The sequence below is a fragment of the Gopherus flavomarginatus genome, chromosome 1 (genome assembly GCF_025201925.1).
Source record: "Gopherus flavomarginatus isolate rGopFla2 chromosome 1, rGopFla2.mat.asm, whole genome shotgun sequence".
In the NCBI taxonomy this organism is placed as follows: Eukaryota; Metazoa; Chordata; order Testudines; family Testudinidae; genus Gopherus; species Gopherus flavomarginatus.
The window spans coordinates 88,116,443-88,143,192 of record NC_066617.1 but is presented as its reverse complement, the minus strand read 5'-3'; the positions used below and the strand labels follow the sequence as shown (position 1 = coordinate 88,143,192).

At 40.7% G+C, this 26,750-nt stretch overlaps 1 protein-coding gene across 2 annotated transcripts in view; it reads left to right on the top strand.

The window, feature by feature from the left end:
* The window catches only part of FGD6 (FYVE, RhoGEF and PH domain containing 6), a 104,484-nt gene that overhangs the window by 41,864 nt on the left and 35,870 nt on the right, over positions 1-26,750 (top strand). For both annotated transcript variants that reach the window (XM_050934296.1, XM_050934286.1), the window contains exons 4-8: positions 776-843; positions 938-968; positions 16,020-16,171; positions 18,928-19,084; positions 21,035-21,122. In XM_050934296.1, the coding sequence (XP_050790253.1) occupies positions 776-843; positions 938-968; positions 16,020-16,171; positions 18,928-19,084; positions 21,035-21,122 (496 nt within the window). The remainder of the gene's footprint in view (positions 1-775; positions 844-937; positions 969-16,019; positions 16,172-18,927; positions 19,085-21,034; positions 21,123-26,750) is intronic.

Sequence of the window (26,750 nt, the reverse complement as noted above, 5' to 3'; positions counted from 1 at the left end):
TGTGAGATTTCTCATATATTTGGCTTTGGAAAAAATGAGAATAAATGGCATTCTACGGTGATTGGATTAAAAAGAACACTATTATAATTCAATCCCTGTGCTCAGGCCCTGTGCTATCATATCATATGTTGAGGGGTGCGTATGCATATATTTGTGTGAGTGTGCATGTGTTTCAGGAGTGAAATCATATTTTACAAAGATTGCGTTTCTTCTGTACAGTAGACTTGCTAGCTAAAGAAATCTGATTGTAGTTAATTTTAGTTCATTTTTTTTTAGATTTAATAAGGCAGATTCTCAATAGTTAGTATTACTTTGAAAAGAAAAAAGTTATTTCCTGTTACATTTTTGTCTTTATTAAAAGCAGCATGAAAAAATGAACAAAATCTGAATTCATTTCTTGACAGATGTTCCTAAAACCCATTTGAGTTTACTGCAGATTTATATACCGTAGTCACAAATGAGCCAATTAAATTATTATGAATATAGAGTATTATCCACACTCCACTTCTTTCAATAGCTGACAGTTGTCACTTTCAGTATGGGCTCTGATGCTTTCCAGAGTTTCTAGACAGGGATGCTAGTGCTTATTTATAGATTAGCATTTACACATCATTCTATCCAATTATATTCTAAATTCAATTTCACAAGACTTAATCTGTGAATACTAATAGACTTCGGAGCAGTATAAAGTGATATTTTTAGTAGGAAATTTGGCTTGAAATTGATCTTTGCTATTTGTTTGTGAGTACACAATGTAACGTAATTTTATCTGCAGAGCAAAGCAGCTGGAAAGAAAACGAAAGTTTACCATATTGCCAAGGAGATCATGAGCTCGGAGAAAGTGTAGGTGTTAATGCTAAATTCAAAATACTTATTCAGTTTATTTTAATTCCGCAGTTCAAATGTAATTATTTGCTTTTTATTACTTTTCTAACAGATTTGTGGATGTGCTAAAGCTCTTACACATTGTAAGTATCTAGTACATTTTTTTGTTCTTTGTTCTTCTCTTAAAGTTCAGCAGTTACACAATATTGTACTGAAGTGTATTTTCTTTAATATTTCCTCATTTAAAACAATAAATAAACCTAATTAGGCAGCAGTATTAAAAAAAAAAATTCTAAGTTGCTGGTATTTTCCCCTAACAAGTATAGTGGGTAAATGTGTAGTGGTATCCCCCTTGATGCTCATGCAAAACTTCCATGTAAGCTAATGTTAGAATATGCCCCTAATTGTTTTACTACAGCTCCTTATTTGTTAGTGATCTGTCTGGTTGTTTGGCAAGAATAATTCTTTCTCCATAAATAGTAGTATGAATTTTTTTTATTAAAAAACCTTTTAAAATTATTAATATTTTTACCAACTTTAATATGTACAATGTATGTAAAAATACTTTACTTGACTCTTAGATCATCTATTTAAATCTGAGCTTTTGTACTGCAGTCATCGTAGTACTGTGTGTTTTGAGCTATAACTCTTTACAGGTATGCATTTTGGAATTTGGCTTTCATTGGCACGTGATTTTGCTGTCTAACATATTAGAAGACCCACAGCAAAAAGTATTGGAAACGGATTGTATAAACAGAACTATTAAGTTAAGAGTACACAATTTTTTTACATCACAAGAGTGTACTGATAAAGGTTATAAGAAATCATATTTTTTCTCATGTCCTGATTTTCAGTTACCTTCACTCTACCTCTCCTGAGTAGTTTTCCCCCAGGAAGGAGAGGTAGTTCTACATATTAAACATTTCTGCTTTTTCCTAATGAGTTTCTTGTGCAGCACATTCTGCCAGATTGGAAACAAGGATGCATTTTTTCTGTGCCTGTAAAAGACACATACTCTCTAACACAGGAAACAAAATTATTACTAAACCACCTGTTGATTTTAGTTATATTTTTGAGTAATTGTTCTCCGAGTCTGTTAGAGCTTGAACTTTAAATGACCGTGTCAGATAGTAATGACCAATTTATAGTTTACAACCAGTGTTGTACTTAGTCCAGGCACCAGGCATCTTAAATACCTGTTGGAGGAATTGAGCGTAAGGCACTATGAACAGATAGTGTTTAAATAGCAAAGTTGTAAGTTTTTAATTAATTGCTAGCTGTAAAGTAAACTGAATGTCGGAATGTTCTCAAATGAATGTGGGCTCTTGTTGGCTCAGGGACAAATATCCGAACATAAAGGCAGTGTAATCTAGTAGAGAGGATGCTGACCTGAGTCTCAAATCTGGGATCTAGTCTCTCCTCTGCCATTGATCTGTTGTGTGACCTTAGGCAGTCACATCAGTTCTCTCTGCCTGTGTTTGTCAGGGTTGCCTAGAGGGGAGGGCAAGTGGGGCAATTTTCCCCAGGCCCTGAGCCTCACAAGGGCCCCCACGAGAATATAGTATTCTATAATATTGCAACTTCTTTTATGGAAGGGACCCTGGAAATTGCTTTGCCCAAGGCCCCGTGAATCCTCTGGGCAGCCCTGGTGTTTGTCTGTTTAGATCATAAGCTCTTTGAGGCTGGGACTGTGTACGCTGCATATCACAATGGGGCTGTGATCTCAGTCGATCTCCAGGTGCTCCAGTATAAATAATAATAGACAGTTTAGTCTGGAAAAGCTTCATCAGTGCAGCCAGGACTGTCTGGGAAGCATTTTCTTTTATTTTCATTAAAAGGAAAATCACCATCCCTATTGGCAGAGTTTATGGAAACCCAGTATTGTGTTTAAACAGAACAATACTCCCAGGGAATCTAACTATTCACAAGAAGGATGCAAAGCCACTTACAAGACAATTATGAAAGTGAGGTTCTATGCGGAAAGTAACTTTGCAGCACTGCCATTGTGGGATTTCACTTTTATTGTGTCTCAGTAGTTTGTCTCACTTGTTTAGCTTACTGACTGCCAGCTAAGCAACTCATCTTGGGCTCCCAAAGTGAAACCTGGGCCCTTTCCACCCTGTGCTTCATCACCTGTAATAAAGGTTCTTCAGGCCAAATAAGGCCCAGTGTGTTTCTTCAGCTGCAGCTATTTGGAGCTGAGTAAGCAATTCTTTGGATGGTGTACAGAGTGGAGGAGTATTTAGCTCACTCCATCTGAGGCTATGGCTACACTTGAAATTTCAAAGTGCTGCCGCGGCAGCACTGCGGGAGCGCTGCCGTGGCAGCGCTTTGAAGTGTGAGTGTAGTCAGAGCGCCAGCGCTGGGAGAGAGCTCTCCCAGCACTGCACATGAACCACATCCCTTACGGGTGTAGCTTGCAGCGCTGGGAGCCGCGCTCCCAGTGCTGCGGCACTGATTACACTGAGGCTTTACAGCGCTGTATCTTGCAGCGCTCAGGGGGGTGTTTTTTCACACCCCTGAGCGCGAAAGTTGCAGCGCTGGAAAGTGCAAGTGTAGCCATGGCCTTAACAACATTGGCTCTGCAGCACTAACAGAAGTAAAGAACAGTTATCTCTTATCTTTGCCACTGAAATCAACAAACATAATGCTGAATACACCCAGGGAGCAGATCTGAGTGAGAAGGTGCCATTTTACACAATCATTTTTAAGATCACTTGAAGTGAAAGTTAAGGTAATTGAGGATGGGGATATAGGTGCAGGCTGGCTTTACACAACCAACTCTAATTTTGTTTGCATTTTGTTGATTATATTAACTAAATTGCTTTAACTGAAACAACTCCTCCAAGCATTCAAAGAGCCCATCTGAAGGCTGTTTTTATTTTTTATTTCATGAGAAGAGCAAAAAATAGATACTTAAGACAAAATGTTTGATCAGATAGAAAATGTTTTGGTTTGGGATCATTTATATAATTTCATGAATTAATGTAAGCACTGTGTTTGCTGTTAAGGTGCTGATTGAGATACTGGCCTTCAATTTTGCACAATGAAGTTTGCCAAAATGTGTTGAGTCAACGGAGTTGTTCCGGGATGAATGACCCATTTAATTGTAATTCTGTCTCCTCGCTTCTTCTTTGAGGGATGAAGTTCTATTAAAATGCAGAAACTTTGCTCTCAGGAGCTGCAAAAACCAAAACATTTAAATCAAACCAGTGTGCTGCTTGGTGCTATACTATCTTTTAGGGTCAGTTTATGGCTGGCCTCTAGCCCAGGGGAGGACGCAAGGTACTTCCATAGAAGACAGCTCTCATCTGGCTGCAAAGCATTATGGAGCCCAAGGAACAAGCAGATTGTGCACCACTGGCTGAAATGTTCCATACCCCAGAAGGCCCAGGGGCCTACACACCCTTTACCCTATGCATTTGTAAGCCAGCACACTTTCACACCCTGCAGTATGCATAGGAGGTATTGCATAGGCCAAATGGCTCGCTCCACAGCACTCAGTAGGTATACGGGTGTGCCCCCTTACTAGTGCCTTCAGCTCTCAAAGCCTCATTTAGCCTTATGGGTTGTAGAGTGAACAAAATTAAACAGTGAACATTAGAGGTCTTCCATTTGTTGAATTGCTGTCCACGTTTTGTCTGCTAGAGTCTCTGGGTTAGTCATTTCTTGGTTGTCTTTACTCATGTGCCAATGTAATGCATTAGATAAGCTCTGTAGAACAGGGAGTGTTTTCTCCAAGGTGCTTGTACAATGCCTTGCACCCCAGGGACTCATGGAGGTCTTTGCATGCTACTGTAATACAAATAAACTGTTCGCTACTGGTGAGTTATAATGGCTAGGGGCTGGTAAAAACAAAACCAGCGGCCCATCAGCGGACATTAAATCAGCATTTTTTAATGGCAGATCTAGCAAGTCACCTGCTGTGAGCTTGATGGATGTTGAGTTTAGAGAATGCTAGCTAAGCAAGGCTTGCACGCTCCATATGTAATTTGAGCTTTCGCTAAGCCAAAGTGAATTAATGCTCATGACCCTAGTTTTCCTTTAAGATTTACACAAGGCTGTAACAGAGTATGCTGCAGGGTCAAGATTGTCATAAGTGATTTTAGGTGCCTTGCTCTTTGGGGGCCCAACTTGAGACCTGGCAAATGGGTACCTGATTTTCAGAAAGTGCTGAGCCATCCACCTTCTGAAAATTGGATCTTTTTAAAGTATCTCGTGTTGGGTACTCAGTCACCAGTCGCTTGGCCTTTATCTTGTACACAACAGGAAAAATTCAAGGTTTCTCATGTTCTCATCTTCCATCTCCTAACGTGTATGCATGAAAAGGCATCTTGAAATGTTAGTGTCTGACAGGTTACATGTAGGAATAAATTTTCAAAAAGTGGCTACTGATTTTTTGTTTGTTTGAAGACTGGGAGTTTAGGCACTGAACTACAGAGCTGCAGTGACTGCATATGCAAGTGGTAGAAGCCAGTTGAGTCTGGTTGAAAATTTGGACCATAGATAGGGAAATAGCTGCTTCTCATACATGTGTGTAATGCACAAATGCATACTGACAATATGTGGGGTTTTAAACTCTCTAATTCAGTATGCACCATAGGCTAGCTCAGTGGCCTCCAACCACTTTTTGGTGGAGTTTCCCTCCAGTGAAGAATTGGCAGATAGGTGCCACCTCTTCTTGTCCACATCAGCAATGCTCTCATATGTTAGCTGCCATTTCTTCTTCTTCTGTCCATATTCTCTCCTGTCCTTTTCTGCCTCTGGTTAATGTATCTCTCCCCGCACCCTCCTCTTTTTTGCTGTCTCTGTGACTCCCCATCAACAAAAGGCTACAGACTCCTTAGGATGGGGGCATCCCCTTGGTTTCTCTTAAGGCCAGATGCATATGCTCTTGCAATTTAGCTGAGTGCTGGGAACAGAGGAGAGAAGCGTGGACCTGTGGCTTGCTGCCTGAGTCTATAGCCCCATCCCCATGAGTTGCTCCTACGTCTAGTTACTTAGGGGCCACTGCTATAGCAGGAAGACAAGGCAGGTGGCTCTCCAAGAGCCACCCAAAGCATTAGCCACAGCCACAAGCACATTGATATTTGAGAGATGTGGATCTGAGACCATGGGACTTGAGTTCCTCCACCTGTGCACTCTCGTTGGGCTAAATTGGGGCCATGCTCACCAGTTCGGGACCTTTGGGTTAGCTTGTTGCTGTTCTCACAGCATATTTACACTATATAAAAATACTTTATTCTCTTAGAAATCTAAAGATTAGACTCAGACTTCACAATGTAAACTAAATGGCAGTCAGGTACTACAAAGAAGCGATTATAATAGATCTGGGGGAGCAGTATGGAGTACAGCACTAAGCACAAGGCTGGGAGCAAGGAACTCATGAGCTCCAATCCTAGCCTTCGGCAGTTCTCTGAACCTCTCTGCCTCAGTTTCTCTGTAAAAATATTTACCTACCTGCCAGATGTGAGGTGAGGATGCCAGTACAGCTCTCTAAACTACTGGAGGGCTTTAGTATTGCTGAATGGTGGTGTCAGATCTGGTCGAGACATTTAATAATGAATTACAGCTGTACCTAGATTATAAAGAGATGTTAATGAAATAATTTGTTCTGGGAGGGAGCATGTCATAAGCAGATTGTTAAGGGTTAATGTCTTTTGTACCTGTAAAGGGTTACAAGCAGGGAACTAGACACCTGACTAGAAGACCAATCAGAAGACAAGATACTTTTAAATTTGGGCGGAGGGAAACTTTTGTGTGTGTTCTTTGTGTGTTGTGTGTTCTTCTCTCGGAGGGTCTGAGGGAGACCAGACATTACTACAGGCTCTCTAAGTTTCTTTTCATATAGTAAGTAAAAACAGGCGGTTTAGGTTTTTGATTGTTTTTACTCTATTTGCAATTGTGGATCTGGCTGGTTAACTTTTATATGTGTAGTTGCTGGGAATATTCTGATTTGTATTGGTACTGGGGGGAAAGTATCTTTCTGGTGTCTGTAAGCTATAGGACCCCGTAATATTTACATCTTGAAGTTACAGAGATAATTCTTTACTTTTTCCTTCCTTTTATTAAAAGATCTTTTTTTTTTTTTTTTAGAGAACCTGATTGATTTTTTTCTTCCTTGTTTCCCTTGTGTTATTCCAGGGGATTGGGATAACTCACTAGAATGGGTGGGGGGGAGACGGGAGGGGGAGAGATAGAATCTCTCTTTGTTTTCCTTGAATCTGTTTGCCTCTTTGTGGAAGGGAAGGGAGATGCTTCTCTGTATGGTGATTTAGAGGTTAGATCAGTATCTCTCAGGATAGCCCCGGGAGGGAAATTCTGAGAGGGGGAAAGGTGGGGGGGAATGGTTTATTTCTCCTTGTTTTAAGAACCCAAGGGATCTGGGTTCTTGGGGTCCCCAGGGAAGGTTGGGGAGGTCAAAGTGCCCCAAAACACTATATTTTTGGGTGTTGGCAGTGCTGTCAGATCTAAGCTGGTAATTAAGCTTAGAGGATTCAGGTGCTAGTATCTCATTTTCTGAACTCTAAGGTTCAGATCTGAGAAGGAATGCTGTGATAGAGCACTGGTGGGTTATCTAGTCCATTCTCTGCATTAGGATATTGTGAACATCTCCGCAGTCAGATAATTGACTATGTTGTAAAAATGAAGTATCTTATGCTATTAAAGACCTGTGAATTATTGTACTAGTCATGAAAACGACATACAATTACTTGTCAGCTTTTCAGGACAGATGAGGTAATTCGTATAATTGAAAAACAGAACAATCAGCATGTACTGAGTTCATTATAAAGTATCACTGATATAGTTCAGTGTATGTATTGACCTTTTGTGTTAAATATGTTTGCTAGATCTGTTACAATTATGTCTCATGTAGTCGCACTTGCAGTTTGCCATGTTGTGGCAGCCTGGCCCTTTCCTAGAAGTTTGTGTGTGTGTGTGTGTGTGTGTGTGTGTGTGTGTGTGTGCCTTGAAAAGTGTCCAAATGCAGTAAAATTCCTGACACCAAACTGATATTTGAGCTCTTTGGATTTGTGCTTAAGCAAGAATTGCACATTAACTGAAAGGTGTTTCTGCTGATGGTGTGTTTATGTATGACAAGAAGTATGTGACTACAAACCAGGGTGAACATGTGAATGGAGCCCAAGCAAAAGGATGCCAGGATCAGCATTAAATTATGCAGTTGTCTGTCTTTTTAAATTGCAATTAAAAAAAAAGACTTTATTTTTCTCTTTTCTGACACATCTTGCTTAAACAATGTCTGTCTTTCACTCTGTGCAGTCAAAAAGCGTCTGATCCATGCTTTTCTGAAAAGTGGAATGTTAATTTCACAAATTTTAAATGAACTATATATATGCAGTTGTACAGAAATCCAAAGCCCATATGGGCTCAGGCCAGCAGTTTAGTGAAAGTTCAGCATGTGGTTAAGGTAGATCGGAAATTGAATCCACATCTTTTCCCTAGTTTCCCAGGCTAACACGAAGTTATAGGGGTCACTTGTCATGGCCTTGCACTTGCAACTGTCTAGTGAGAGAGATGCAAGTCACTGTGACACAAGGCCTTTCTGGGAGAGAAGAAGGATACGTGGTGATGACGAATGATTCATAACTGGGTCAGTGCTGTTTCAATTTCCACAGTTGCCTAATTAGCTGAGGAAATGGTGTCAAAGGATTGTTGACGCCAGCGTAGCTCACACATTGCTACAAAGTGCTGGCAAGGGTGTAGATTAAAAAAAAAAAGGGGAGGGGAACCCATTCATGCGTTTATTAGGAGTGTCTTACCAGACATTAACTGAAAAATGAAGTATTTGTAAGTAATTTACAACTTACTGGAGTAACTGAGCTCCCCCAGGAGCCACTGGTTTCTCTACTGGATAGTGAGGCAATCTGTAATAGAAATGGGTGCCGTTGTGTAACACGCATTCCGGTGACAACCAGATGTGCTTTCAGCTCAGATTAGGGAAATGAAGGGAATCTCTTTTGTGTACACAATGAAAGGAGGCGCAAGAAAATTACAACTGGAATAGAATATAACAACATAATACTGGATCCTCCAAACAGCATTGCATGAAGCAGTTCGGAGCATCTGGGCCATTACTATTTACTTTGAAAGGAAAAAAATAATCCTGTTAAGAAACTGCATGTCAACATACCTTTTTATTTTTACACCCACACACCCACATATTAATATAATATTTATATGCTTGTCACATATCATGTGAAACTTTTGTCTTGGCACAAATGGTACTTTTCCATTGAGTAAATGTCTCATTTTAAAAAGTGAATATTTTAGCTTTTTAAAAAATACAGCCTGAGTAGAGTTCAATTTATTTTATTTGAGAAGTGTTTTTAAATATCAAGTATGATTCCTAAAAATTCACTTTAATGTTCTTGCTGCGTTACTTCAAACAGAACACGTTGCCTGTGGCAGCTAGGGTGATGGCCTTTGAACAATTCAGTGCAGGAGGAGGCTTTAGCAATGTTATGTTCTGCTACAGCTATAAAATCTGTGAGTGTAATGCGGATTATTTCAATGTAATTGCATATGATACAGATCACTGAGTGCCAAGTATACATATATATGTTAACTTTAACAGTGATGATTTATGTTAAGAAAGTTGGTCATGTTTTTCTCTTTAGTAGTGAACAGATTAGCTTAGAGGGAAGCAGGCAATTAAATTAACTTCACTGTAATTCTTAAATTACTGCTCTTCTTGTAGGTAAAAATTATCCTTGTACTGAATGACATGCATTTTTTTGGAGTGAAGTTTCATTTTTCTCTATTTTCCGTTTAACCATATTAAAAATGCAGCCATTCTGGGCTCTCGACAGATGTATACAATGTAAATGAATTTCGTAATCAGTGGACCAATAGCTCTGAACATAGACGCAATCACTGCATTCTCCTATCCATTTCATTCTTCCCTCTCCTATCCCCACCCTGACTCCTCAGGCTTATGCTGTCTGCCTTCAGATCTTTTTAACTTCAGCTCAAGATGAACCTCAGGAGAATTACTTCAAAAGAGCTGCCGGTCATAAATAAGTTTGTGACTTGACTATTGTAACCAATGCACAGTGCATGTTCTATAACAGTGATCTGATAATTCCCAAGAAATCTGAACCTTTTCTTCTCATTTTTTTTGTTTAGCTGTCTGGTTTGTCACCATTTGTAGTTTTAATTTGATTTGCCTTGTATCTCCTATACTTCCTCTCTTTCCTCTCTGCAGTAGTTCCTCTGACTTATTAGGGACTGGGCTGACAATCGAGTACAACTCTACCTCGATATAACACTGTCCTTGGGAGCCAAAAAATCTTACCGCTTTATAGGTGAAACTGTGTTATATTGAACTTGCTTTGATCCACCGGAGTGCACAGCCCGCCCCCCCCCCCCCCCGGAGCACTGCTTTACCGCGTTATCTCCAAATTTGTGTTATATCTGGTCGCGTTATATCGAGGTAGTGGTGTATCTTGACTGGCCATTATTTTGATGATTAAGTGACATGATCTTATCCAAAGCTCACTGAAGTTGATGACCTCAGTGGGCTTTGGATCATCTCAGAGCACCAAGGTCTCCTGTGCCCAAACACATGCCAGAGTCTTCATATGCTATACCAGTAACTTAAATAAATGGTGCTTAAAACTGACTCTCTATTGTTTTTCCAGTGTCTTGTGAGAACGGAGCTGCTTTTGCTGATTGCATTATATATAAACAAACTTTCATGCATTGCGCCTTACAATGGATGAATAAAATTCTTGCTTTGTCCTCTGGCATAAGTTATGTTGTTTTGGGGGAAAAACTCCCTCTAAGGCTGAGCTACAAACAGAGACCCCCAGCATTTACTAGTCTCGTGCTGACTCATGTATCAGACTCAGTAAGTGTCTGCTCTTGCTAAGTGTGCCAGTTACAAGTACTGAACATGATGTAATTTGCCCAAAGCTCTTCAGAATCCCTGTATTTGGGCTATATTAGTCATTGCAATTCCTTATATCATTTCAGCGTTAAGCAGTGCCCTAAAGCTGTGGGTCGGGTTATAGGAAGGTTCTGAGTGAGTCATGGGTCCAGAAGGGAGGCCTGGGAGTGGGAGTGTTGGAAAGCAAGCCCACCCTTCACTCACCTCACAGCAGCGGCTCCTGTCCCATGAGGCTGGGCCTGGCTCTGCGCTCCAGGTGTTGCCACTTGGCACATGGGATCACAACACCACATGGGTTTTGGCCTGGTCACCCCTCCATCATGATGGCCAGGCAGCCAATGCCTCTTCTCTACAGCAAGTTGTGGTGCCAGAGCAGAGGGTGCTGCTGCAGGTCGTCTGTGCCCCCCTTGGCAGAGCAAGAAGGAGGCTGTGGAGGGGAAGGAGTCTACTGTATGATTTTTGGTGGTCGCCTCTCCACAGGAATTTTGGCCCTATGCACGTGCCTTGTTTGCCTATGCATTAATCCAGCCTTGGTTGGTGGTGGTGGTGGTTTATATATATTTTTTTAATGAGTCCTGGGATCTGATAGCAATATCTCATGTGACAACTTTTTCTTCATACAATACTGTTTTTATGAAGTTAAATACAAAATCAGTCCTACTGTTGCACCATTACAGGATTTAAAGATTGTAAATTAGAGTGACCAATTGTCCCTATTTTATAGGGACAGTCCTGATATTTGGGGCTTTTTCTTATATAGGCGCCTATTGTCCCCCACCCCCTGTCCTGATTTTTCACACTTGCTATCTGGTCACTCAACGGCAGGGGTAGACAACCTATGGCACACGTGACAAAGGTGGCACGCGAGCTGATTTTCAGTGGCACTCACGCTGCCTGGGTCCTAGCCATCGGTCTGGGGGGCACTGCATTTGAATTTAATTTTAAATGAAGCTTCTTAAACATTTTAAAAACCTAATTTACTTTACATACAACAATACAGTAGTTTAGTTATAAATTATAGACTTATAGAAAGAGACCTTCTAAAAACATTAAAATGTATTACTGGCACATGAAACCTTAAATTAGAGTGAATAAATGAAGACTCGGCACACCACTTCCGAAAGGTTGCTGATCCCTTCTCTATAGTAAATGGCGGTTTCTGTATAATGTACGTATTTACTGTGGTGGGTTGCAAAAAACCCACAAAATTCAGTTGATGGGTCATCTTAGTTAAAAGTTTGGAAACCATTGCCCTAAGGTCAGAAAACCCTGCAGCTGATAGTAAGCTAGGTGACACTACTCTGCACAGATGATGTGTGAAAGAGAATTTCCATATGAATAAGGCCATCTGCCTTTTTTTTTTTTTTTCTTTTTTTAAACTATAATGCGGTAGTTCCTGACCTTTCCTTTCTAGTCACTGCCCAAAAATCACCTGCAGTTTTTTTGCTACAAACTACCCAATCCCAGCCTTTTGTGACCCATGGAACCATGTGATTGAAGCTTGTGGGGATATTGCTGGGAGATGGTGACAGGAATGTTTGGCTGGATGGGCCTAGAGAGGGGTGTTGCAGTGATGGAACTGTTAACTGAGAGAGCTGGTATGGATGGCTGTGAGGTGCCCTCTCACCCTCTTCCACCCCAGCAGCACTCGGCTCCAGGGGAAAGTTGTTCTGAGAGGCTATAGGAGCCAAGTGCCTGTAGTTCAGGTTTTCCTCCCTTTGGCATCCTAGATGTTGACTTAGCTCATATCATATAGAGTTATTCAACTGTTTAAGTAAGGTACACTGGTGTTACAAGATTTTTTAAAAATTTTGTAAGTTTCATTGTAAGTGGTGGAAAAGATATTCAGGGCCAATGGGTGAAATCCTGGCCCCATTGAAGTCAATGACAAAACTCTCATTGACTTCCGGGAGGCCAGGTTTTTCACCCTGTATGTTCAGTGAGGACCAAATAAACATGGTAGCCTGGTTTATTTGGGAGGTTTTGGTAGTATAGAGACTGTACCATCTTCTAGGATGAGCGATCAGTTTTCTCATTGTAGGTAAATATTGATTGTGCTGAACTATTTATGATATTAAAAAAAGAACAAACAAAAAAAAAAAACTGACAGCCCCAGTGTCATTTGGTTGGTTTTCTCTAGGGACTGGCTTACCCTACAAAGTGAGGCTGATGTAAGATGTCTTGTTGAGTCGACCTAGTTGTGCATGTGTCTACATTCAAACTTATCTTCTGCCAGCATAGGCACCCTGTTACGGTGAAACAGTAAAGCCACCTTCCCAAATGGCACTGAGCCATGGTCGACGTACTGTGGTCAATGCAGAACAAGTGTAGACACTGCACAATCTATGTTGATGCTAACAGTCCTCCAGTAGCTGCCCCACTGTGCCCAACAGTGACCACTCTGCGGGTCATGGAGACCGTAAGCCACTACCCCCCACCCTAAATCAGCCTGCATATGTTCGAAATGGCTATTTCCTGATTGTCCCGCTCGGGGAGCATACCTAACAGCTGTCCTTTGCTGTATGCAACTGCCCAACCAAGTGCCCTAGCTACACATTCTAGATGCACTCCTGTCTAGAGTAGACAGGAGAAATTGAATCTCCTGGGCCTGTCAGGAGACTAATCTGTGCAGGTATAGCTACAGATCAGCTGTAGAAACGTTGACAGCTACGAAAAGATTGCACAGAGGATGGATGCAGGTGAAAGAGGACAACAGGGATCAGCAACAGTGACACATGAAAATGAAGGAACTGCAGCAGGCATACCAGAAGACCAGGGGGCCTAACAGTCCGTCTGGTGCTGAGCCACAGACCTGCTGCTTTTACAATGAGCTGCATGCCATCATTGCTGGAGACCCCACCACCATCCTCAGACCAGCGTGGATACCTCGGAGGAATCCGTGACAGATACCCCTGCTCTGTACAGTGAAAAGGAGGGACATGTGACAGGGGCTCCAGCCATGCAATGAGCCAGGATCTCTTTGAGACTCCATCACGTTCTAGTCCTGCCAGCCAAGCATTGATGACCCTGATCTAGGGGCAGGAACCTTGGGTAAGTGTGTGCATGTATTCACCCTTACAAAGTTTAAACCTGAAAATGGCACCCGACCCAGCCCCTTGTTGGCAGGATGCAGATATTTGCTTTCCATTTTCTTCCTAGGAGAAGAGAGAGAGAGATCTGCTTTTCATTCCCCTGTAGGGTTAAGCTGGATGGGAGGGTGGGAGACAGAGGTGAAGCAGCTTGTTTTTGTACATAGGGATATCCCTTGTAGCCTCCTGAGAGGAGTTATGGAATACCTCTGTAAAAGATCTCAACAATCCTTTCCAAAAGTCTTCTGGAGATGGCTGCCTTATATCTTCCTCCTCTGCAGGACACTATCCCATTCCACTCTGTGATGACTTTATTGCAGTAAACAGGCTAGTGGCATATGGGACCAGGCAGCTTGGGGATACCCAGCAGCAGCTGTGCTCTGTGCCTTTGTTACCCTCAGGAATGAGATACCAGCTAAAATCACCACTGCCTGTGGAAAGGAGGGCTGGTATTCAGTGGATTGCCCTGTACCCGAGGGCCGAATTTTTATTTTATTTTATGCAACTGAATAATTCCCTCCACCTTCCCACTCGCCCTCCACCCCTGCCACAGCCAGGCTGTGGCTGGGCAGCAGTGCTGCACAGAGGCATTCCAAACTCGAAGTGTCAATAAGCAGGTCTGATTTAAAATTTTTGTAAGAAAGGGGAGTTCTGAAACTTACCAGTCGCTTTCTGTTGTGATTATAAATACAATGATACAATGTGTGTGTTTTCTGTAGCTGCTTCTGCAGCCCTGAGGGGTTCCCCCTCCACACCTGCGGCATGCCTGATCCGAAGGAGGAGAAAGAAGCAGATTAGGGAGGACATGTTCAGTAAGATCCTGAAAGCCAGTGCTTCCCTGGGATCTAGAACAGAAGGCCTGGAGGGTGAATGTAGCAGACAACCTGGAGAAGGAAAGCGCAGAAAGGAGACAGACCCAGGAGGAAAAGGAGAGGGATATGCACCAGGACATAATAGGGGTTCTCAGCCAGCAAACACAAATGCTGCCAACTTCTTGACCAGGTCCAACGATCCCAGGCTCCCCTTCCTTTGCAGTCAGTGAGGAATTCCATTTTTGCAGCTCCTTACCCCAATTCCCTCCAAACTTTCCAGATGACATCATAGGCCGCAACCCTATCCCTGCCACTCCAGGCTAGGGGACAGTAAGGAAAATCACAGCTTCACATGATTGGTGTATGTTTGGCAGAAGTGGACTGAACAGGACATGAATGTTTTTCTAGCGTTCTAATTTTAAAGTTCTGTTCCATTTATTTTATAAGTTTTCATTGTATCATTTTTAACTGCACAATAGTTTTTGCACTGTTTTTCTTATGCAATAAATTTTTATTTTTTGGAAATAATTTGATCTTTATTACTTAATAACTTATACTGCAGAATGCCTAGTGCTACTGAAAGCAGCAATAATTGTAATTGAACAGGCATTTCAACATCACCAATGGCAATCTGCTGGTCAGGAAAGATTGTCCCTGCTTGCAGCTTTCTGAACAGGCCTTTGTTCTGATGCAAGTGTCATGCACCTTCCCTGACCAGCCCACACTGATATCAGTGAAGTGTCCCCAGTGATTCACCAACACTTGCATAACCATGGAAAAATATCCATTTCTGTGGATGTATTCTGGCACCAGCCCACCTTCCTACAAATGGGGATATGCATGCTGTCTGTTGCCCCACCACAGTTCGAGAGCCCCATTACTGCAAATCCATCCACTGTTTCCTGCGCGTTGCTGAGAGTTAGTCCTGTGTAGCAGGAAACAATGTCCCCATACACTTGCATGACCTTGGCGCCTACTGTAGATTTTCCAACTTCAGAATGATTTCTCACTGACCAATAGGCAGCCTAGCATTGCAGGCTTCCACAGTGTGATCGCCACTTGCTTCTCAACTGTCAATGCAGCTCTTGTTCTGATGTCTGTGCACTGGAGAGCTAGTTCAAACTCAGCACATGGACCCAGGAATGTGACTTTTTGCATCCAAAAGTTCTGCAGGCACTGGGAATAACTCCCCTTGTAGACAGGCCCAAAGTTAAAGCCACACAGTAACATAAAACAGATGGTACCATCTCGCCCTCTGTGACAGGTAACACTCTGCAACATTTCTGCAAGGGAAATACTGTCATATGTATTGTTGCCGAAGGCCAGTTTCTCAGTGAGGTGTGGTTTTTTTTGTTTTGTTTTGTTTTCTCTGTACTCCAACAGGATTTCCGGGATGCAGTGGCACATGCTTCCAGGCAGCTAGGAAAGCCAGTAATTGAGGATAGGATCCTGAATCAGATCCTGTACTACCTACCTCAGCTGTACGAACTTAATCGGGACCTCCTCAGAGAATTAGAAGAGCGACTGTCTCACTGGTAATGATCAATAAGAATGCAATTTTTTTCCATGGTTTTAATATTTAACTGTGAGGTAAAGTGAATTGTACTGTAAGAAGAAATTTACTCTATAGTAATCTGTGCTTTTTAGACTCCAGAGCTGACTTCTGAGCCTAAGGACCAAATTTTCAAATGAGGGCACCTTAACTGGGCATCCAAATTCCACATTTCGATGGTTGAATTGACATTTCGGTGCATTAATTGGACATATGCATGTATTTGAGCAACCAGATTTTGGACCAAAGCTAAGTTCTTCAAAAATAGAAGCCTAAAGTTAAGCTTTAAGAAAGGGGGGAAAAAACTGACCGAAGTAACTATAGGCCTGTTAGTTTGACATCTGTAGTATGCAAGGTCTTGGGAAAAAAAAATTGAAGGAGAAAGTAGTTAAGGACATCAAGGTCAATGGTAATTGGGACAAAATACAACATGGTTTTACAAAAGGTAGATTGTGCCAAACCAACATGATCTCCTTTGAGAAGGTAACAAATTTTTTAGACAAAGGAAATGCAGTGGATCTAATTTACCTTGATTTCAATAAGGCATTTGATATGGCTCTATATGGGGAATTATTAATTAAATTGGAAAAGATGGGGATCAATATGAAAATTGAAAGGTTGATAAGGAACTGGTTAAAGGGGAAACTACAACGGGTCATACTGAGAGGTGAATTGTCAGGCTGGAAGGAGGTTACTAATGGAGTTCCTCAGGGATCGGTTTTGGGACCAATCTTATTTAATCTTTTTATTACTGACCTTGGCACAAAAAGTTGGAAGGTGCTAATAAAGTTTGCGGATGACACAATGCTGGGAGGTATTGCTAACACAGAGAAGGACTGAGATATCCTACAGGAAGATCTGGATGACTTTGTAAACTGGAGTAATAGTAATAGGATGAAATTTAATAGTGAAAAGTGCAAGGTCATGCATTTAGGGATTAATAAAAAGAATTTTGGTTATAAATTTAGGGACACATCAGTTGGAAGTAACAGAGGAGGAGAAGGACCTCGGAATATTGGTTGATCACAGGATGACTATGAGCCGCCAATGTGATATGGCCGTTAAAAAGGCTAATGCGGTTTTGGGATGCATCAGGCGAGGTATTTCCAGTAAACATAAGGAGGTGTTAGTACCATTATACAAGGCACGGGTGAGACCTCATCTGGAATACTGTGTGCAGTTCTGGTCTCCCATGTTTAAGTCGGATGAATTCAAACTGGAATAGGTACAGAGAAGGGCTACTAGGATGATCCAAGGAATGGAAAACCTGTTTTACGAAAGGAGACTCAAAGAGCTTGGCTTGTTTAGCCTAAGCAAAAGAAGGCTGAGGGGAGATATGATTGCTCTTTATAAATATATCAGAGGGATAAATATCAGGGGGGGAGAGGAATTATTTAAGCTTAGTACCAATGTGGACACAAGAACAAATGGATATCAACTGGACACTAGGAAGTTTGGACTTGAAATTAGATGAAGGTTTCTAACCATTGGAGGAGTGAAGTTCTGGAATAGCCTTCCAAGGGGAGCAGTTGGGGGCAAAAGATATATCTGGCTTCAAGACTAAGTTTGATAAGTTTATGGAGGAGATGGTATGATGGGATAGCCTAATTTTGGGCAAATAATTGATCTTTGATTATTAGCAGGTAAATATACCCAATGGTCTGTGATGGGATGTTAGATGGAGTGGGATCTGAGTAACTACAGAGAATTCTTTCCTGGGTACTGGCTGGTGAGTCTTGCCCACATGCTCAGGGTTTAACTGATCACCATATTTGGGGTCAGGAAGGAATTTTCCTCCGGGGCAGATTGGCAGAGGCCCTGGAGGTTTTTCGCTTTCCTCTGCAGCGTGGGGCATGGGTCACTTGCTGGAGGATTCTCTGCACCTTGAGGTCTTTAAATCATAATTTGAGGACTTCAATAACTCAGATATAGGTTAGATGTTTGTTTGTTACAGAAGTGGTTGGGTGAGATTCTGTGGTCTGTGTTGTGCAGGAGGTCAGACTAGATGATCATAATGATCCCTTCTGACCCTGAGTCTGTGTCATCTTGAATCTGCATTTGGGCATTGAGGTAAGCGGCACTTTCAAAAAATCAGGCCAAATGTTCACACTTCTATTGGCCTCAATCTGGTGCCTAAATATGAATCCAGGAGCTTAAGTTTAGGTTCCTATTTTTGAACATTTTGGCCATAGGTACATGACTAAATTGTGAGTGTTTTGAAAATTGAGTTCCCTATTTCACTCTACAGGACGAGGTGCCAGCACGTCAATGCTTATCTCATTTGGAGAGGAGAAGCTAAGAATTTAACAACAACAACAGAATTAACATACACTTTTTGGTTTCCCCAGCAAGATAAGCACTAGCTCAGTGGTGGGCAACCTGTGGCCCATCAGGGTAATCCTCTGGTGAGTCGCCAGACAGATTGTTTACATTTGCATGGCTGCCTGCAGCTCCCAGTGGCCGTGGTTTGCTATTCTCGGCCAATAGCAGCTTGGGAAGCAGCGTGGGCCACAGGGAAGTGCTGGGATCTGTGGGTGGCTGTGCAAATGTAAACAAACTGGCAGCCCACCAGCGGATTACCGGGACGGGCTGCCAAAGCTGTTTATTTAATAAGCCTTCTTTTTAATCCACTACTGAGCTCTGAAAGTGACAGAGAATATAAGCGATGCGGGTTTCTAAATCATAAATTTATTTTTATATAGCTATGTGCTGTTTTAATTACTTTGTTCTCTTTTTCAGGATTGATTATCAAAGAATCGCTGATATATTTGTGAAAAAAGGACCCTACTTAAAGATGTATTCAACTTACATCAAAGAATTTGATAAGAATGTTGCGCTGCTAGATGAACAATGCAAGAAGAACCCTAGTTTTGCTGCTGTGGTTAAAGATTTTGAGGTATCTTCTTTTTTGCAAGAGAGATCTTAATTTCTGGTTTCTTAACTCTAGTGCTCTTTTGTAAGGCTGCAAAGATTGTTAGCTTTTCCTCTTTGTTTCTAGGACTCAGTTGGGGACCAGTGGGTAGAAGGAAGGAGAATTTAACCACTGTGGCCTAGATTTTCAAATATGGCTAGTGGTTTTGGGTGTCCAATTTGAGACACATTAAAGGGACTTGATTTTCAGAAGGCTCAGCACTTTCTAATAATAAGGCCTCCTTAGTGTGGTTTAAGATGGACAGCCAAAATCATTAGTCGCCTCTAAAAGTTTAAGAGTCTGGGTCAATTTGTGCATTGACTTCTACCATTGTAAACTAATTGATTTGATTGGGGTTGCAGTGTAAAAATTAGGGCAGAATGAATGTATTCCTTTGCATCCTGTGTTTGGTTTGGAATGGAAACCTGGGAAAGTGAATTTCTTGAGCTGCGAACTTGAAAATAAAGCAAATCAGTTCCTTTTCCTAAATGCCCTCTAACCGAGCACATGCAATAATCATGCAAAAGCCAAGTACCCCTGCCGGCCTCACTTTATCCCCTTGAAAACAGATCAGAGAAGAGGTGTGAACTTTAAACGTGCAATCCAGAATAAACATCACTGAGCGCTTGTGAGGATTAGTCATTATTTTGACAGAGATTACTTCACTAGTGAATAAATTGTTGAGACCGACTCAGTAAGCAACTGCTGAGCTCAGTACTGTGCTACTTCCTTTCAAGTAGAAAAATCATAACTTAGGGCATGTCTACACTTACCTCCAGAGTGATCGATCCAGCAGGGGTCGACTTACCACGTCTAGTAAAGACGCAATAAATTAACTGCCGAGGGCTCTCCTGTTGACTCCGGTACTCCACTGGAGCGAGAAGCGCAAGCGGAATCAACGGGGGAGCATCAGCAGTCGACTTACTGCAGTAAAGACACTGTGGTGAGTAGGTCTCAGTACCTCAACTTCAGCTACATTAATCACGTAGCTGAAGTTGCGTAACTTGGATTGATTTCCCCCACTCTCCCATTGTAGACCAGGCCTCAGCCATAGCTATCTTCTCGTCACAGAGGGCCTATTTCTCACCAAGCCCTGATGCGTTGGGTGTGTGCATGGCTATATAAGCTATTTGCAGCAGGGAGAAGGAGGCTAAAGTGAGAAGGAGGAGAGAGCAAAGGGATGAAGGAGAGAGAAAAACAAGACAGCAGTTAGCAAAGAAAGATAAAACCTATCCCTGTTAGTGAAGGTGCTTCTTGTCAGTGTTGCTCATGTACAAGTAGCATTACTTCAAAATAAATGATTTTCAGGCGTTTTGAACTGGAAGAAGTGACAGGAGGGCCAACCCTTGGTAATTAAAACACGTTGGAGCATGACCCTTTAAGAAGGGTTATCGCTCTGTTGTGTCTTTGGGCTCTATACCACTTAGAGACTTCAGTAATGCACGCTGTAGCCTTCACTACAGTTCTGTCTGATTGATAAGAATTGCAAATCCAAATGAGCATGTCACCAGGTTACCTTCACTGCTAGCTGACAAGTATCCCTTATTTCGAGGGAGATTCATAACATTCTTTTCTTAGAACGAAGGCAGATGTTTTGATTTTGCATAGAATTCCAGTGTTTACCTGTTAGGTATCTTCCTAACATGTGAGACAAACTATTTTTGTGTGTGTTCTTCTGTGAGGAATGATCAGATCTGGCTACTAGCAATACTGTAGCAAGTGGGCCTACAGATAAATGTTACTTGTGCCTAGCTGAGGGCTGACTTAGGCAGCTCAGATTCATATGTACTGCTGTGGAGTTAAGCAGGATAACAGAATGCATGCCTTTTAAGCACACAAGAAAAAGTCAATTGTTTAGAGGCACAACTTCTTTAGGTAGCAGAGGATTCACTATTAGAGGACTGTGGATATTTATTTTGGGTGTTTGTCTTTCAGATGAGTCCTCGCTGTGCTAGTCTGGCACTCAAGCACTATCTCCTCAAGCCAGTTCAGAGGATTCCCCAGTACAGGCTGCTTTTGACAGGTACTGGCAAGCTGTTCACAAGTTTAAAAGTCAGTCCTCACAAGTCCCAGGAAATTGGCATTTAGGCCATCACAACACTGCAAAGGATATTTACTTGATTACAGATCTATGAAACTCTCTTAAAATGTTCTGTGCAGCTAGAAGTTCTACTCAGTAATGTTGGCAGTCATAAAATACACAGGAAAAATGCGGTTGTTCCCAGCCACGTGATACATTTTCTGGTAGATAAATTCAGCAGTAGTCACAAACATCAAACCTTGTTATGGTTTACTCTGTTTCCACAGCTGTGGAATCCAATCATGTCATTAGGAGCAGGGAAGAGAATTGATTTCAAACATAGTAGGTGGAGGTGGGTGGGAAGAAGTCCTGATAATTGAAAATAAAAACATTTTTCTTTTAATATAAGTTCTAAGCTGAGTACTAAATCCTCTAGGCCTGGCTTTTTTTCCTGAAATTAGCCATGATTTTAAAGAAAATGTTTTGCCTCCACTGAAATCTTGTCTTTCTCAAAAATGTAACCTAATTCTTGTTTTCTTGTTAACAAAAATTACAGGGTTTAAGTTCTGTTGCTTGGTTTATAAAGTTGTGTTTTAGGAATGTAGGGAACATGCATTATAAAGGACAGTGTGAAGAATTTAGAATCCTCTAGAGTTTTTAAATATTTAAGTTTGCTTTTTTTTTTTCATGCTACTGTCCCTTGCTGAGAAATTTAAAAATAGTATCTGTATATGTAGTAACTACAAAAATAAAATGCTCCATGACCCTTTTCTGGCTTTGCAGCAGCTAACCAAGAAATGCCATTTTTCCAACGGTAGTTAGATCAGTAATGCTGCTGCATAGTACAGATTAAGTTTATTACATTGCAGCCACAACGTTTTGATTAAAAATAATCTCTTTATTTTCAGTTGCATTAAAATCAAAGAGGGAAGGCAGGGAAAGCCTTATGAAAATAGGTTATTTGTAAGTGGGAAGTGTTTACATCTCTTACAATACAAGAAAAAGTAGAAGCTTATAAAAAGATATCTGATCATTTTATTTTAAAAGGATGCTAAGTTTAGACATGGCAGGGAGACTGCTATTCATTCCAAATTCAGTGGTGGGATCTCAATTTCTAAAAGAGATCAAAGGCATTCTTAAAAGGGGTGGAACCAAAAGGTAGGGAGGAGGAAGGGACCTTATTCATAAATGCAGTTGTGACAGAGATCCCATTTCTCAAAGGCTTTAAAATCCTCATTATTGTTGGTTCTAAATGCAGGAGGTGAAGGAAGGAGTTCACAGAAAACACTGGTCTTGTAAATCCTCTTCTACCTGTCTGATACCATAGGGCCCCAGTCATGCAATTGGATCTGTGCAGGCAGATTTTGTGCCCATGTAGAGTCTTGTTGATCCTGTGCAGGGGTAAGTGGTTACCAGCATGCATCAGATTGCAAGATCAGGGTCTTGGTTTCTAAACAGAATTTTTCTCTGTTCCATGGGAGGGATGGAGAGCTCAAAGATCAGACTCTCATCTATGTTGATAATTTTTTAATAGTAGTTCTTGGAAGGAACAGTAAAATAACTTCAGAGGGAGAGCTATACTTCCCTTGCTGTTGCTCAGTCTGCAATATCAATCCACATTGCCTTATATTTGCCTTGGCCATAAAATGAGATTATTTGTCCCTCCTCCATGTGCAGCTAGATGGTCTGTCTCCTCTGTCCATTTAAAGTACCTCTGCTTAATACTGAGTGGTCTCCATGAAAATCCTGCACTGCTGGGACTTTAGAACACACAGAAGATACTTGGACCCAGCATCAGAATAGGCTGGGCAGCATGAGTGAAACAAGAATGCAGGTAATTTTAAATGATAAAATTGCTGCATTCAAAGCCAGTGGCAAAATTCCCTATTCTGTAGATGCATCAGGAAACACAGTGGGCAAATTGTGGCAGGGAGAGGAAAAAAATAATCAGTGAAATGCAGCTGCTGGGCCTCTTGGTGTCGACAGCTAGTTTTCCTTTTCAACGTTATCTAAGTGCTCTGTGTCAGTAGGCTGGACTTGTTTTTATGATACATTTCCGTTTTCCTGTTTCCATGTACCTTTGCAGTGGCAGCAATTTACAAGATTATTGCTGCCTCTTGATACTGTTACTCCTGAGCTGTCAATGTCAGAGGCACATGGGCTCGTAAATCTGCAAAAGAGAGGAGCATCTCAGCGGTATTCCTGTTAAATTATATGGTTCCTCCATTTATTCACGTGGGCTTTCACTTCTCCACATACTAATTGTTTGATCTTACATAACAAGCATTAAAAGGGTTAATGTAAGGGATAGTTAGAAGCCTCTGCTGTCTAGTAAGAAAATAAAGGAGTGAAATTCTTCCCTGCTGTCCCTTTCCTAAATCCCTGCATCACTCAAGGAGGCTGTGCAATATTCATGTGCTCCATGCTGTTCTGGGATGAGCCCTCTTCCTTCTTATGATCTCTTCATTCATTTTCTCAACCTTTCCCTTCTCTCTTCCTCTTTCCTTGCTGATTCTGTCTCAGTTCACTGCACATCCTCACCCCCCATTACTGTGTTTTACTGGGTTGTCTTTGTACTATGCCCTGCTGCTCTATCTGTAGGTATTTATTGTCCATCTTTCAATTGTCCATCATACCAAGGGATAGCCATCATTGTAGACTCAAATTTCTCCTGCACAAACCTGCTGCTTATCTCACTTAAACCCACATCATGTGAGGAACCTAGAATAACTATATTTTTTCTGTTTGTATATTAGGACCTTGGCAAGTTGAGAGCTAAAAAAGTAGATTTCAGTGATTATATTTATGCTTCCTTTAGTCTGTCTCAAGTCAGGCAATAGGAAGGAAGAAGAAAATTAGACCATATCTCTCATCCTTCCCCTCTTAGAAATTCCACTTACAATAAATAGTTCATCTCTGATTGCTGTATTTTGTTCTGAGTATACTGTATATCTTCTGTAAATAATTCTTGATTTTTGACTTATTCAGTTTTTTTGTTTAAATAGTGATCACCAATATTTTTGTTTTTTAAACTAAGAGATTTAGTCTCATTGATCGAGTTTTGTTCATATAGTTGTTTGATCTTGTTAAGCATGTTTGTACTAAATTATAGTGTTTCAGCAAAATATAATGGTATCCATTTCTATAGTAATAGTCTGATGGCATTAACTACAGAAAGGTTGTTGTAAGCACAGAATTTCCAGTGTGTATTCATGGAAAATGAAATATTAGAAACATCTGTTCAAAATCTACTTTGAAGCTATAGGTTTTAGCCACGAACAGAGGCTACTAGCCAGATGTGCAAAGGAGTGTTAAGTTCAAAATTACATAAATATTGTTTCAGCATTTAGCAGCTGCAAATTTAATTTGATACTCCATAGAGTCCTAACATAAGAGCCACACTCTACTTTTGACTGCAGAGTTTCAAATAAATAAATTTATGCTGAAAATTGTCTTTAGTCTCTCTGTTCTCTCTGGCACTTTTAGTTCTCTGGCACTTGTAATTCTAGTTTTGTCCGTGAATAAATGTACCTATCAAAAGAATTGCACCATATAAAATGTTGTTCATTTGTTTATCTTGGACAAAGCTTTAGAGTATGCCATAAAGCATGTATGTGCCAAAAAATATTCAGTTCCTTATTTGGGTCCCTATTACACTGGGAATTTAAGATCACTTTGGGGTCTTAAATTTATGTTGCCATTCGCAATGGATAGTTTTCTTAGGGTGCCATCGTAACACAGTGGTCATTGTGCATTGTGTCCCCTAATGTACCTGCTCCACAGAAGATGCAAGTTTGTTACCTCTGCCAGTTACAAAGCCTGGTTCTTTAGTAAAAACTCATGCTTTTAGTTCAGGAGGTCCCGAGTTCAGTCCCTGGTGATGGAAACCCACACCATATTTCAACTCTGATTTGTTATTTTGGATTATAGCAGTGCACAAAATATGCACAACGTGTATAGGAAAACACAGTTCCTGCCTGGAGAGCTCAGTCTATGAAGATGAGCGCTATGCAAAGGTTGGGAGAGAGGGATAAAACATGCAACCAACTTTTAAAAATAAATGACAGCTATCCCATAGGGCTTCTAGCCATTCTTAGGCCTTGTCTGTGCAGTAGTTTGCTCTAGTTTAGCTCAAGGTGTGTGCATTTTTAAACCAGTTTGGTTAAATTGGTTTAAACAATTATGTGGATATTTTAAATTGGTTTAAAATGACATTATTTTATCATAAGTTGATTCCTTACTGACGTAAGCTAAATTGGTTTTAAAAATGACTTTTTAACGTGTGTCAGTAAGGAATCAACTTCAGATAAATTGGTTTAAAAATGGCTGATATCAATTTAAAATGTTCATATAGGGGTTTTCAACCATTTAACCAAATTAATTTAAAAATACAAGACTTGGTTAACTGTTATGTGTAGCCATCACAGCAAAAATCTCTTGGGATATATAAAGGACAAAGGAAATAACTTTTGTTTTTGTTGTGGGAGAGAGTTTAGTGTCATGGAAGAGACAAGTACTAAAAAACCCAAACGTTGGCTGGTGCCCACTAATGATCAGACAGAACGTCAGGTGCAGCAAAAAATGATGGTCTTCCTCTGATCCAGCTGGATCAATCTTTTCTCTTTCCCTCCCTCTACAGTAGAACGTATGTACTACTCTCCTTCTCCCCACCCTCACTTGACCTTTATGCCTTACTCTTCACTAGATCCTCCACAAAACTTTCAGGTCAGAATGCAGATACGTTCACTAATTTTATATATATGTAGCAATATTTATTATCATTTATATATAAAAGATTTGTATATTTTCCTGAAAGTTTGTGATTGCATCTCTTCTGCACATTAATCACTTTAGAACTTTAGGATGTATAGAACAGATGCAAATGTGACACATGCAGTGCTTTTGGTGGTACATTATACTTTCTGATTAAATATTGTAGGAAATGGAATCTCCAGGGAAATATGTTTGGTTTTCCCAGTTTGTGTGGCATTTAAGGTTAGTTTTAGTGGTCTTGTAAGTAATGATCGAAAACCTCAAAGCAAGAAATATTTTGTGGATCAGGTGTGCCATCTAGTGGGCTAAGGAACCAAACTAACACACATCAACATTTGATAGTTTATTTTATTTGTATTTTTCCTTTATTGGAACAAAAATTCTTCCACATTATAAAACAATCAGAACATTCTTTTGCCAAATACTGATTATTTATTACAATCAGGTTAGGTACTAACACAAAACACCGTAACGTATAATCTTCAAAATCTGTCATGATCTGTATAAAATTGAACACAAATAAGTACACGTAGTATAGCTTTGTATAGCTGCTGTTGTCACACTGAATAATTAATGGCTAACTGCTGCTCATTGATTTGTTCTGAAATATAACACCTATACAAATTATATCATTTGCCTGAAGACGCTGCTTCTGTGAACTCTTCCTGAGCAAAATAGAGCAACACATTTTTTACTTATTTCACTGTCATCATTGCTTTTTTTATCTAAAACATTCAATGTAAATATTGTGTGGTGCACAGGTATTGTGTAACGGTGCTGCTGTTGAGATAACATTTTCTGTTACACTCCAAAAACAAGTATTTTAGTAATATTTCAGCTGGGTTTTTTAAATCCATT